Consider the following 14,051-nt stretch of genomic DNA (forward strand, 5'->3'; position numbering starts at 1 on the left):
GGATTTGAGACAGGGGGTAGATGGGCATCTCCAGGGTAAAGTGATTGGAGATTTACTCCCTAAGGACAAAAACTCCAAAATAAGCAGGACAAGCAAAAGAGGAGACAGCCTTGCTCAGACCATATATTTCTCATTCTTAAAGTGAGGAGACCATCCCAACCACACATGTGCAGAAAGGCTGCTTGGAGGTCAAATGGGTGTGATGCTAAGGCCAGGCCACCCATAGGCCTTTGAGATAGAATCCATCTTGGCTAAGACATGCATGTAGACATGCATGGGAGGATCCTGAAATACACCAAATATGGACTGTGAACCAGATAAATAATAATTGGCTCAAGGAAACCTTGAGGAAATGCCCCATATAAGTGATTTAAACTGCCATGAGGGTACAACTCACAGACTCTTCCTCTGAGTCTGCCTGTGTGTCTATCCATATATATTGTACTCTTTCCTCCTAATAAATAAAAATTTCACTACTTTCCGTCTTTAGGGGAATCATTTCTGCAAAGCTGAAGGGCCAGGGCCCTTGTCACTGACCACTGGTTTAGTGGCTAAATTTTGTGCTCTTTCCACCGTGACTCAGCCTCAGTCCCTGACTGGGAACCTAAGTCCTGCTTCAAGGTGTTGCTGGCTGAGGTCACCTGAGATCAAAATTATTAAAGATTTTTTAAAAAACCACTAAGACAAAAATTGAGCCTTAAGTGGACAAGAAAACACTTTGCATCCTTAGTAGAAGCAAAGTTTTTCCTACCACTTAGCTTTGAAAAGGGACAAATTTTGAAGGGCACCCACTAAGTATACACAGCACAGAATTAAATGCTTTTCATATAGGTGCCTGGAAAAGAAACATATTTAGGCAAAGAGAAAGGGAAATGCAATGTCTGATGTTTTCAGTCACTGAAGTCTATCACACATTAAAGAATGGGTGATACTAAATGACTGGAATCCAGTCAAAATGTTTTTACATGATGTAACTAGAATGACTTGCATGTTAAAAGCTGTCTTATTGAGATATAACTCACACTCCATATAATTCACCCATTCATTCAACATGTGCAGTGCTATGTTTTTAGCATATTCACAAAGTTGTACAACCGTCACCCATCTAATTTTAGAAAATTTTCATCCCCCTTGGAAGAAACTATATACTAATTAATTCCTTTTCCTTCATTATCCATTCCCATAACCCTAAAAAATCACTCCTTTATTCTGCTGCTACTGCTAAGTCACTTCAGTCGTGTCTGACTCTGTGTGACCCCATAGAAGGCAGCCCACCAGGCTCCCCCATTCCTGGGATTCTCCAGGCAAGAATACTGGAGTGGGTTGCCATTTCCTTCTCCAATGCATGAAAGTGAAAAGTGTAAGTGAAGTCGCTCAGTCGTGTCCGACTCTTAGAGACCCATGGATTGCAGCCTACCAGGCTCCTCCGTCCATGGGATTTTCCAGACAAGAATACTGGAGTGGGGTGCCATTGCCTTCTCCGTCCTCTACTCTAGACCACTACAAATTTGCCTATTTGGAACATACAAATGGAATCATATAATATGTGATTTATTTATTGGCTGGCTCCTTTCACTTTGTTGTTGTTTAGTCGCTTACCACTGTGTTTTTGAGGTTCATCTATGTCATAGTATGTGTTGGTACTCCATCCCTTTTTATTGCTGGGTGACATTCTATTGTGTGCTTATACCACATTTTTTTTATCCATTTATCGGTTGCTGAATATTTGGGTTGTTTCCATTGTTGGCTATTATGAGTAATACTACTCTTTGTCCACAAATTATGTATGTTTCATTTCTCTTGGGTATAAACACCCAGGGGGCTTCCCCAGTGGCTCAGTGGTAAAAGAATCCGCCTGCAACGCAGGAGACCTGGGTTCAATCCCTGGGTCAGGGCAATCCCCTGGAGAAGGGCATGGCAACCCACTCTAGTATTCTTGCTTGGAGAATCCCATGGACAGAGGAGCCTGGCAGGCTACAGTCCATGGGGTTGCAAAGAGTTGGACAAGACTGAAGTGACTTAGTACGAGTATTCTTGCCTGAAGAATTCCGTGGACAGAATAACCAGGTGGGCTACAGACCATGGGGTCGCAAAGAGTCGGAGACAACTGAGCGGCTAACACCTACATAAACACCTAGAGGTAGAATTGATATGTCATAAGGTAATTCTATGTTTAATCATTCGAAGAATTATCAGACTGTTTTTCAAAGTGGCTGCACCATTTTACATTCCCATAAGCAATGTAAGAGTTTTCACTTTTTCCACAACCTAATCAACACTTGTTATTTTTTAAATTTTATTTTAATTGGAGGATAATTACAATATCATGATGGTTTCTGCCATATGTCAACATGAATCAGCCATAAGTATACATATGTTCTCAATACTTGTTATAATCTGACTTTTTGGATTACAGTCATTTCAGGGAGTGTGAAGTGGTATATCACTGTGGCTTTGATTGGTATTTCCCTAATGAAATAATGTCAAATATCCTTTCCTGAATATATTTTGCTTATCGGCTACTTGTAGATGTTCTTTGCAAAAAAGCCTATCAAGTCCTTTGTTCATCTTTAAAGTGACTATTACTGAGTTTTAATTTTTAAAAATGTATATTCCAGATACCAGTTCCTTATCAGATGCATGAGGGCTTCCCAGGTGGTGCTAGCAGTAAAGAACCCACCTGCCAACGCAGGAGATCTAGGAAACTCGGGTTCAATTCCTGAGTCGGGAATATCCCCTGGAGGAGGACACAGCAACCCACTCCAGTATTCTTGCCTGAAAAAGTCCATGGATAGAGGAACCTTGTGGGCTGCAGTCCATAGGGTCCCACAGAGTAGGAAATGACTTAAGCGACTTTGATTCAGTTCAGTTCAGTCGCTCAGTCGTATCCAACTCTGTGGCCCAATGGTCTGCAGCACGCCAGGATTCCCTGTCCATCACCAACTCCCGGAGCTTACTCTAACTCATGTCCATCGAGTTGGTGATGCCATCCAACCATCTCATCTTCTGTCATCCCCTTCTCCTCCCACCTCCACTCTTTCCCAGCATCAGGGTCTTTTCCAGTGAGTCACTTTGTATCAGGTGACCAAAGTATTGGAGTTTCAGCTTCAGCATCAGTCCTTCCAATGAATATTCAGGACCGATTTCCTTTAGGATTGACGGGTTTGATCTCCTTGCAGTCCAAGGGACTCTTAGCATGGGCCAGATGTATGATTTTAGAATATTTTCTCCCATTCTGCACATTGTCTTTTCACTTTCTTCAACTGTCTTTTGAAGCACAAAACCTTTTAATTTCCATGAAGTCTAACTATTATTTCTTTTTTCACTTGTGCTTTGCTGTTGTATCTAAGAATTCATTATGTAACTAAAGATAATGAAAATTTGCTCCTTTGTTTTGTGATTTTTAGTTTCATCTCTTACATTTAAGTTTTTATCCATTTTGAATTAATTTTTATCTATTGGGTGAAAATGGGGGGGGGGGGTGTCCTATTTGTTCTCTTTCATGTGGATATTCAATTGTCCTAGACTGATTTGTTGAAAAGACCAATCTTTCCCTCATGTAATAGTTTTGACTAGTTTGTTGAAAATCATTTGACCTTAAACAAGTCGGTTTATTTCCAGAACTCTCAATTCTATTCTGTTGATCTTTATCTACTGACAATGAGAACTCTGCTTAAAACTGCTATGGACTTAGAGCAATAACTTCCCTTCACCGATTCTTAACGCTTTTAGACAATCCATCATTGCTTAATTCCACGGCAAATCTTCCAGAAATGCTAAATGACAAACTGCCCCTCCCTCCCAAATTAAAGCGAATTAAAATACATTTGCTTTGAGAAGGTTCTAAAAAAAAATCCAAAACACTCTGGGGTGTGGTAGTATTTGAGCAAGAAATAACCGGCCTGGTTCACTGGCTCCATTGTTTCTTAGAATGTCTCTTCTTGTCTCCTCAGGGATGGGCACTCGCAAAGATCATTATCCATAGGAGGAGGGCAGAGTTTCCACTCCGATTAGTTGCTTTCTTTCCCATGAGCAACCGTTGGGACGTCTCTGAAAGCTAAAGAAAATTCTGTAATCTGTAGAATTTTTCAACCACCTTTCCAGAATGTGATTTCTTTACTGCCAAAGCTAAGAAGGAGAAGCGCACACAGGTGGCCGTCGCAGGTGCCCGCTCGGCGGCCTTAGGAACGCCAAGGTCCTGTTGGCACCTGCTCGCCGGAGGCGCCAGAGCCCCTGGCTGCTCAGCTCCCCATCCCGGTCTCAGCTTTGCCCCCTCGCCACGCGCCCTCGGGCCTCCTTTAAAGAGCACCGCGGGTCCAGAGTTGCCACGATGCCGCCCTCCTGCGCGCTCGCAGCGCGCCATCCCCGGGGCTGTTCCGCTGGCTGGCCGAGAGATCTGTTTTTTACCCCGGAGGCAGGTGGGAGGCCCCCGGCTCCTTCGCATTGGCTTCGGCGGTGGCGCGGGGCACCTGGCGCTCAGCGGAGCCCGGGGGCCGGGCGGGCGGCGCCGGGCGTGGCGGGGCGGAGGCGGCGGGCCCCACCCTCGCCAGGGCCGGGCGTGCGGGCTGGCTGGGGCCGGTGGCGTGGGCGCAGACTCGGGAGGACGCGGCGGCTGGCCCGGGACGTAGGGGCTGCGGCCATGACCTCGCCATGGAGAGAGGTGCTCCTGGAGAGCCTCCTGGGTAAGCCGAGGCCGCCCGCCGCGCATTCCCCGGTCGGTCCCCCTCGCCCTACAGGGAACCACGATGCTCGGCGGGCTAGGCTGAGCCCCGGGAGGAAGGAAGGCAAGCTCGGCGCCCGGAATAGAGATGCTTATCGTCCCCTGTCACCTGCTGCTGCTGCTGAAGGAATTTAAAAAAGAGAGAAAAGCCCTAGATTGAGGTTCCGAGGATCCGGCGCTCCCCCGAGTCTTCCCGAGCTCCTACGCCACCCTGGTCTTGCGCCCAACGGGCACGACTTCTCCTGTCGGCCTCGAACCAACCGGCACCAACCCCGAGTCCCCTCACCCACGACCTTTACCTGAATAAATTTCAGTACCGAGCTTTGGCTTCCCAAGCGGCTCAGTGGTAAAGAATCTGCCTGCCAATGCAGGGGACTCCATTCCTGGGTCAGGAAGACCCTTTGGAGGAGGAAATGGCACCTTCCAGAAGGCGGCTCCGTTCCCCCCTGCCTCGGCGCGCTGGCTGTAACACTCGGGGCCGTGCTGCTTGGGTTGACCCGGCGCGAGTGGGCTTGGGTGGTGGTCGCGCATGTGAGCATTTGGCCAAAAACATCCGACATGGGACACGAGTCGCGTCGTGTGCTTCCTTAGCAGCTTTGCAAAAAGTACCAGGAACAACTGCTGCTGTTAATATTGTCCGAGTTGTGTGGTTGAAATCAGAACTGCCAGACAAACGTTTGGGAGATTGGTAGTTCACAATGAAAGGAAGGGGTGCCTTCCTAAGAACTGGGTTTTCTGGGAGCTGGTAATGCGGGGGGTGGGGGGGGGGGTGGGGGGTAGCGGGGAGGCTCATTATTTGGCCCAGTCTGTATCTCACAAGTACACGATGTAAACAGAATTGTGCACTCAGTAGGTACCTAGGGTGCTAGGTACTCTGTGTACTTGTTCTTTTTTAATCCTAATAACTCTGTGAAGTGGTTAAAAGTACCATTTTCAGTAATTAAGAATAGTTTGGAACTGGATTCCTTGGTTTTCAGTTTACTGCTATTTGCTACTTTTGTGACCTTAGGCAGTTACTCAACTTTCAGGATCTCCAGAGTTTTTGTTGTTTGATTTTGCATTTGTAAAGGAGGAGTAGAAATAGTGTCAGTTTCACAGGACACAGGTTGTCTGAGGAATCAGAAAGAAGATCCCTGTGAATACTTAGAGCCTCACATGTGTTAAATGTCCATTGGTTAATTGTCATCGCTGTAGAAGATTACAAGGTCAGCAGATGTGAAAGTAACTTCAAATCTGGTTTTTCCACTACCCCACACTGCCTTCTAAGGCTTAGGCTTAAAATAGCCTACTCACAAGAAAAGGATTATTTCCTAACTAACCTGCCTTTGGCTGTAGTCTGGAGTGGGAGGAAGGAGTTCTATTGTTTTTTGCTCTTTTTGATTTTCACCATATTTCTCATTGAAGAAAGGTCAACTTAGTTGAGGAAATTTTTTCAGGGTCCTGACAGGAAACCAGATTGAACCTACATGGCTGAGATGAAGAGCCTTTAATAAAGGGATTGCCACCTTACAGGGCTTCCTTGGTGGCTCAGGTGGTTAGGAATCTGCCTACAATGAAGGAGACCTGGGTTTGATTCCTGAGGAAGATCCCCTGGAGAAGGGAATGGCTACCCACTGCAGTATTCTTGCCTGGAGAATTCCACAGAGAGAGGAGCCTGGTGGACTACAGCCCATTGAGTTAGAAAGAGTCAGACACCGCTGAGTTTACTTTCACTTTACTTACCTGTTTGAACCTAGACAGCATATTTAAAAGCAGAGACATTACTTTGTCAACAAAGGTCTGTCTAGTCAAGGCTATGGTTTTTCCAGTAGTCATGTATGGATGTGAGAGTTGGACTATAAAGAAAGCTGAGCATTGAAGAACTGATGCTTTTGAATTGTGGTGTTGGAGAAGACTCTTGAGAATCCCTTGGACTGCAAGGAGATCCAACCAGTCCATCCTAGAGGAGATCAGTCCTGGGTGTTCATTGGAAGGACTGATGTCGAAGCTGAAACTCCAATACTTTGGCCCCCTGATACGAAGAGCTGACTCATTGGAAAAGATCCTGATGCTGGGAAAGATTGAGGGCAGGAGGAGAAGGGGACGACAGAGGATGAGATGGTTGGATGGCATCACTGACTCAATGGACATGAGCTTGGGTGAACTCCAGGAGCTGGTGATGGACAGGGAGGCCTGGTGTGCTGTGGTTCTTGGGGTCTCAAAGAGTCAGACAGGACTGAGTGACTGAACTGAACTGAACTGAACTGATGAATGAGGTTAACGGGACAAACAGGGGACATTGAGGGACTGAAAACAGCTGGAAGCCATTCTCATCCTGGGTCTGAGAAGGGGGTGGAATTCTCTTATTGGAACCCGGTTAAGGCCGGAGTCATGAATGAGGGCAGCCAGTCAGAGCAGTTGTAGTCGTCGTCGTTGTTGTTGTTTAGCTGCTAAATTGTGTTTGGCTCTTTGCAACCCCATGGACTGTTCGCCAGGCTTCCCTGTCCATGGGATCCTCCAGGCAAGAATACTGGAGTGGGTAGCCATTCCGTTCTGCAGGGGATCTTCCCAACCCAGGGATTGAACCCTGCATGTGTCCCCTGCATTAGCAGGGTAAGTCACCAGGAAAGTAGTCCAGATGTAGCAGAGGGAAGGGCTGCTGTCTGAAACAGACTTTCTCTCTCTCTTAAAAACTGTTTTTTCCCTTTTTCCCTCCTAGGATATGTTTCTTGGTCTCTCTGCCATGACCTGGGCCCAATGATCTATTACTTTCCCCTGCAAACACTGGAACTCACTGGGCTGGAAGGTTTTGCTGTAGCATTTCTTTCTCCATTAGTCGTCACAATTACCCCTGTCTGGAAACTGGTTAATAAGAAATGGATGCTAGCCTTGCTGCGGATAATTACTGTTGGTAAGATTTTAAAAGTGATTCCTTAAGTTTCTTTTTTTTTTTTTAGTTAAAAATCCAGGGAAAATATGTAGACTGTTCTTTGAATGCTAAATGATTAAATAAAAAATAAAAGATGTCTCTCTTATTACTGCCTTGAAGAGTTTTAGTAGAATTGTAAATGTAGACCAAGAGTCAACATATTTACGTTTTTAACTTTTCTGTCAGATTGAAAAATTTTAAGGACCACTGAACTGAAGAGGGGAATGATACCTTGGGGAAATGTGAAAGTATTAAATATGTTTTTGTTCTTTTTTCCAACTATGATACAAAACTCAGAAGTCATTAAAAAGTTGTTAAATGATAATGCATAAAATATGGAAATTATGCATGATGAACATTGTAGTAAGCAAAGGCAATCAATAAGTTAGGAAAAATATTGCAACTCTTCTAGTCAAAGGGCTAATTTCACTAATACATGGAGTTTTTACAAATCAGTAATAAAAGGACCAATAACTCAATAGAAAAGAGAAAGCAAAGAGTACGATCTCAGGAAGATCCACTGGAGAAGGGATAGGCTACCCACTCCAGTATTCTTGGGCTTTCCTTGTGGCTCAGCTGGTAAAGAATCCACCTGGAATGGGGGAGATCTGGGTTTGATCCCTGGATTGGGAAGATCCCCTGGGGAAGGGAAAGGCTACCCACTCCAGTATTCTGGCCTGGAGAACTCCATGGACTGTATAGTCTATGGGGTTGCAAAGAGTCGGGCACGACTGAGTGACTTTCACTTTTAATAAAAGGACCAATAACTCAATAGAAGAGAACGCAAAGGATATGATCAGTTTACTGGAAAGGAAATATAATTGGATCTTTAAAAGATATTAAAGGGTATAGAATACAAATCACATATATATATATATTTATAGATAGTTTCTCATATCAGATTGATAAGGAACAAATTTGGATAACACTATTGTAAGCATGGGAAAACAGGCACTCATGCATTGCTGGTGGGAATGTAAATTTGCACAGTTTCTGCAAAGGATAATTTGGCAGTGTTTATCAAAATTACAAATCTGTATTTTTCACTCAGCAATTCCACTTCTGGGCATATATCCTATAGATAAACTTACATGTGTGTCAGATGATAAAAATAAAAGGTTATTTAATCACTGTAGCAATATTTATAATAACAGTGTCAGAAATAATCTAAATGTCATCTATATGGGATAGGTTAGGTTAAATAAATTTTGGTTATGAAACTGGGAGTACTATAGAATACTATGCAGCTATACTAAAGAATGAGAAGATTTATGTAAGGAAATGGAATGTTCTTCAATATTAAGTGAGAAAAAAAGAAGCACTAAACAGTATGTTCAGAATGCTAACTTTTGTGTTAAATAGGGTAGATGAAATATATTTAGTAATTAATTGAACATGCATTAAATAGGTCCAAAAGTATTTTAAAAAAACACTGATATAATTTTTGTTGCTTCTAGGGTGAAAAATTTGATATTGAGACAGATATAAAGATGAAACTTTGCACTGTATACCTTTCATAGTATTTGAATTCTGGATTTCAATATGTTACTTTGCCAAAACCCAGTAATTAAGAAATATACGCTTACTGTCACAAAGACTTGAGGTTAACACATTAATAAATATTGAGAGACCTTGGAAAAGTTCTGGAGGTAAAAAAAAGTAAGAATGTGAGGTCATGGAGAAAAAGTTTGAAAAACAAAAATACCAGACTCCAGTCTGGTTGAATCTGTAGCTGAAGAATACTGCCTGTCTTGCCCTTTCGCTGTAACACAATTGGTTTCTCTGAGTTTTCCAAGTGGCATTTGTTCATGAACCAACCATGCTGTGTGTATTTCTTCTGTCTAGGAACAGTGACTGAAATCACTAGGAAATTCACCTTCTGTTTTTCTGTACATCAGTCCCTGAAGAAGGCACAACATGGTTAGTGAGTGTAGCAAGCTCTTTGTTTGCCCACAAAGATCCGAAGCCCTAAACTGCAGTGGGAAAGACCACTGGAAAGTGCATCCTTTTCAAAGATGATGTCCGTAGGAATGAAAAGAAATATGAAACGATCATGAAATTTTCAGCTCCAGAAATAATAGAGATGAAGCTTCCTTCTTCCAGAGTATATATAGTAACTGAGTTAAACTATCCTTGGCTCACGGAATCCTTTTATGAATCTTTTATGACTTTGGCCTCTTCACACTCCTTGTCTGGCTTTATGGGGCGGATCTCATCCATGCGCTGTTTTGTTGCCTTTGCTCAGCGCTGCCTGTGACAGCTTTACCTACAGGGACACTCACCATACAGTTTCTGGGACAGTTTTTTGTTTTTAGTCCAGTTCTGGCCCAGTAGCCTCCGGAGGCTGTGATGTAATGGGAAATAACTGGAGAGTGTGGTGTCTGAGATACTTCTTGTTGGTCCCTTTCATCTCCTTTCCCCCTGAAAGCCCATTACTTCAGTAAAGGTAGAACTGTATTTGAGAAAGGGGAGTGGGCAGGAAAGAGACTTCAGGATGAAGAAACCAGTTTGTGCCATATGTTCTTCCAGGTGTCCATTGAGTTTGATGATGCTAAAGAGAGGCTGAAGTAAATCATGCTTTGCCTTAAACTCCCTTTTCAGGTACTTTTTTTTTTTTTTTTTCTGACTTCAGATACTTCTTAAGAAGATGAAACAATGTTGTTTTTTTTACAGAGTCCGAAGGGATTCTTATACAACTACAAAGATGATCTGAGTGTTACATGCTGTCTCATTGCTGTTCCTTAAGATATTTTAGGTTAATCAGTGCATAGTTAACTATGAAACCGTTAAACTAGTTCATACTATTGGGTTGGTCAAAAGGTTCATTTGGGTTTTCTTTAAGATCTGAAAGACCCAAATGAACTTTTTGACCAGCGCAATACAATTGATTTAGATTAGTTTTGATCTTAATTACTTTGAGTCACTAAAATAGCCCTGATTAAAAAGATAGACAATATTAAGTGTTGACAAGAATATGAAGAAACTGAAATCCTCACACATTGCTGATGGGAATGTGAAATGGTGCAGTTGGTTTGGAAAACAGTTTGGCAGTCCCTCAGAATGTTAAACGTAGCTGTCATATGATCCAACAACTCCACCCCTTGGAGTTAGACCCAAGAAAAATGGAAACGTTCACATAAGACCTGGTATATAAATGTTCTTAGCAATATTACTCATAATACCCAAAAAGTAGAAACAATCCAAATGCTCATCAATGGGATGAATGAATAAACAAAAAGCAGTATATCCATGCAACAGAATATCATTTAGCCATAAAAAGGATTGAAGCTCTGACATATGCTACAACATGAACTTTTTTTAAAAAAAGTTTTTTATTTAAGTTTAGTTGGTTTACAATGTAGTGTTCGTTTCAGGTATAGTTGTGCAACTTTGTAAACATATTAAGAACCACTGAGTCATACATCTTAACACAGTGAATTTTATGGTATGAATAATACTGTGATAAAAATGCTCAAAAAGATTTATACATACACAAAATTATGTGTTAACTCTACCTTCCTGAGTGTAGACATGGTATTAGACACAACAGGTATCAGAGGCAGATCATTAACTAGCAGGGCTTGCTTACCAGAAATGTTTAGCTCTCCTTAAAATTTGTTTGTAGGTAGCATCGCCTCCTTCCAGGCTCCAAATGCCAAACTTCGGCTCATGGTCCTTGCGCTTGGTCTGTCTTCCTCGCTGGTGGTGCATGCTGTGACGTGGTGGACAGGAAGTGGCTTGCAAAGGTATGCTTGCATCTTGTGCAACAAGTGTAGTCAGTTACCAAAGGGAAGTTGGGACCAGGCATTCTAAGATATAGTATTTAGCTTTCAGGAAGGCCTTGTCAAAGTCTCATTTTTTTTTCCTTTTCACAAAACCAGGATATGAGTATTTGCCATTACTCTCAATAATGTTGTGAGAGTGGAGAAATTATGATGAGCTGCCTAGGTAACGGGCTATATAAAGGCTAAGTTGTGTAGATTACCAACAAAACTACCTCACATACTCCTTCTGTGACACTGTGAAATTCACAATAGAAGGAGTACATTGAAACCACTCACAAAAAAGTTGTTAAAAATATTTCTGTACTTACAGGTACTTCAGAATCTGGGGATTTATTTTAGGACAGATTCTTCTTCTTGTTCTCCGCATTTGGTACACGTCACTAAACCCAGTCTGGACTTATCAGATGTCCAACAGAGTGATACTGACATTAAGTACCATTGCCACACTTGATCGCATTTACACAGGTAAGCATAGGTCCAGTTTATTTAGGGGTTTTTCTCTCTTGCAGTTTATTTACCTTTCTTATCTGAAGGTCACAAGTCTGCTTTTCCTCCCTCTGCAGGAGTAGCTGGCCTAGGAAGTGGGCTATCGTCTGGGCAGAAGGCACCTTTGCCTTGGCAGCATAGAGGGTGGCGGTAACCGTTCGTCTCTGACTTGTCTCATTGTGGAGTGGGAGAGTAGACCCAGGCCTCACGTTCCCTGCTGGCTTTCAGCACTGTCTTCTCCTCTTGCCCTCTGAACAGGGCCTTCCAGGATGAGATCCGTCAGCCCTCTGCCTCCTCACTGACCCCAGCCCATCTGTAACATTCTGAGAAGTTATTTGTTAGCAAGGGCTGTGAGAACTGCATCAGTTTAGTTCAATCGCTTAGTTGTGTCCTACTCTTTGCAACCCCATGGACTGCAGCACTCCAGGCTTCCCTGTCCATCACCACCTCCTGGAGCTTGCTTAGACTCATGTCTAATGAGTCAGTGATGCCATCCAACCATCTCATCCTCTGTTGTCCCCTTCTCCTCCTGCCTTTAATCTTTACCAGTGTCAGGGTCTTTTTCAATGAGTTGGCTCTTCGCATCAGGTGGCCAAAGTATTGGAGCTTCACTGATTTCCTTTAGGATTGATGGTTTTATCTCCTTTCAGTCCAAGGGACTCTCAAGTCTTCTCCAACACTGTGAGAACTGCATGGGGTTTTTTTCTTTTCTTGGTTTGTGTTTTCCTTTTGCTCCCCTCCCCCAACTCATCCCACCCCGCCCTGCCCTGCCCTTAAGTCTGAAGGTGTTTAAACTCCAAACCTGAAATATAAAAAGAAAGGAAATCCTGAATATTCCTGTGCGGGCTAAGTCGCTTCAGTCATGTCTGACTCTGTGCAACCTTAATGGACTGTAGCCCACCAGGCTCCTCTGTCTGTGGGATTCTCCAGGCAAGAATACTGGAGTGGGTTGCTGTGCCGTCCTCCAGGGGATCTTCCTGACCCAGGGATCGAACCCTTGTCTCTTACATTTCCTGCATTGGCAGGCAGGTTCTTTACCACTAACTCCATGGATGTTCATACCACCTTTTGAATCACCCGTCCAGAGCTTGCAAGCAAACCTGGACGTTTGCATTACATGCTAACTCCAGACTTCTGAAGAAAAGGAAAGAGTGTTGCTAGATTCTACCTAACTTGCTCCTGGCTTTGTGTGTAACTCTTAATGAGTCACTGTACTTCTGTGAACACAAGGAGAAATCTCACAGATTAATAAAAGTTTAGAGAGTTTAGCTCACCATGAACAAAGAGTTTGTTTAACTCCTCCAATTTTGGTGTGAAATGGGAGTAGTGAGAACAGGGGAACATCATGCACGTAAATTGATCAAGAGAACATTGGTATTGATTAGAACATTTCGAACTCGGTTCTAGTGCCCTAATACATGTTTTGTATTTTAGAAAATGCTCACATGTGAAGTAGAAGCTCAGGCAGCGCACTTCACAGGGACAGCCTGGTGAGGATCCGGATTCAGGGTATCCCTTACATTTCTGGACTGGAGTTTTCTTTCTCGCTTCTGTTTTACATTTTTGTGACCCAGTTGTTAGTCCCTTCCGGTTTTTGCCCTGTGCCCCCCATTTACGAAGTTCGACTCCTCTCCAGCTTTCTCAGGATATCTCATCATCCCTGGCAATGTTTTTGGGGGTAGTTTGATTGAAGATTTGCTGCGTCTTGCGAGGAGAGTCACACCCCATAGTGTGTAGCAGTGTTGTTAGTCAAGAAATTCAGCTTAAGCTGCTGTCTTTTCCAAAGACTGTCTCCTTGGCCTCCAGGCCCTGGTCACCATCTGTCTTCACCACCCTCTCCTTCACACCCATAGCTTTCAGCTCTGCTCCTCCTCCCCTTCACTCCTTTCTGGACAGAACGGCTTTCTTCCTGCCTGTGAAATCATGCTTTCATCCCCACAGGCAGACTCTCAGGTGTCCTTCTGTCCTGAAGCAGGCTTCCCAGCGTCATGAAGCATCTGCCCAGCAGGCTCTCTGTTCCTATAAAGGCATTCTCTTGCCAGCATTTTCTGCAGTTGGTCCATTTCTGTATGTGAAGTCACTAATGCAACAAACTGAGACCTCACCGTTAAACAGTCCTAGGAACCATAGTAGGGTAAAGTACACAGGTACT

General features: G+C 43.5%; 1 protein-coding gene across 1 annotated transcript in view; it reads left to right on the forward strand.

The window, feature by feature from the left end:
* The first annotated feature begins 4,603 nt into the window (after positions 1–4,603).
* CWH43 (cell wall biogenesis 43 C-terminal homolog) overlaps positions 4,604–14,051 on the forward strand; it is a 55,081-nt gene continuing 45,633 nt past the window's right edge. Inside the window, exons 1-4 of the mRNA XM_070458040.1 lie at positions 4,604–4,682; positions 7,419–7,610; positions 11,254–11,374; positions 11,724–11,878. Coding sequence (XP_070314141.1) covers positions 4,640–4,682; positions 7,419–7,610; positions 11,254–11,374; positions 11,724–11,878 — 511 coding nt within the window. The 5' untranslated portion in view covers positions 4,604–4,639. The remainder of the gene's footprint in view (positions 4,683–7,418; positions 7,611–11,253; positions 11,375–11,723; positions 11,879–14,051) is intronic.

This window comes from Odocoileus virginianus, chromosome 29 (genome assembly GCF_023699985.2).
Source record: "Odocoileus virginianus isolate 20LAN1187 ecotype Illinois chromosome 29, Ovbor_1.2, whole genome shotgun sequence".
NCBI lineage: Eukaryota > Metazoa > Chordata > Mammalia > Artiodactyla > Cervidae > Odocoileus > Odocoileus virginianus.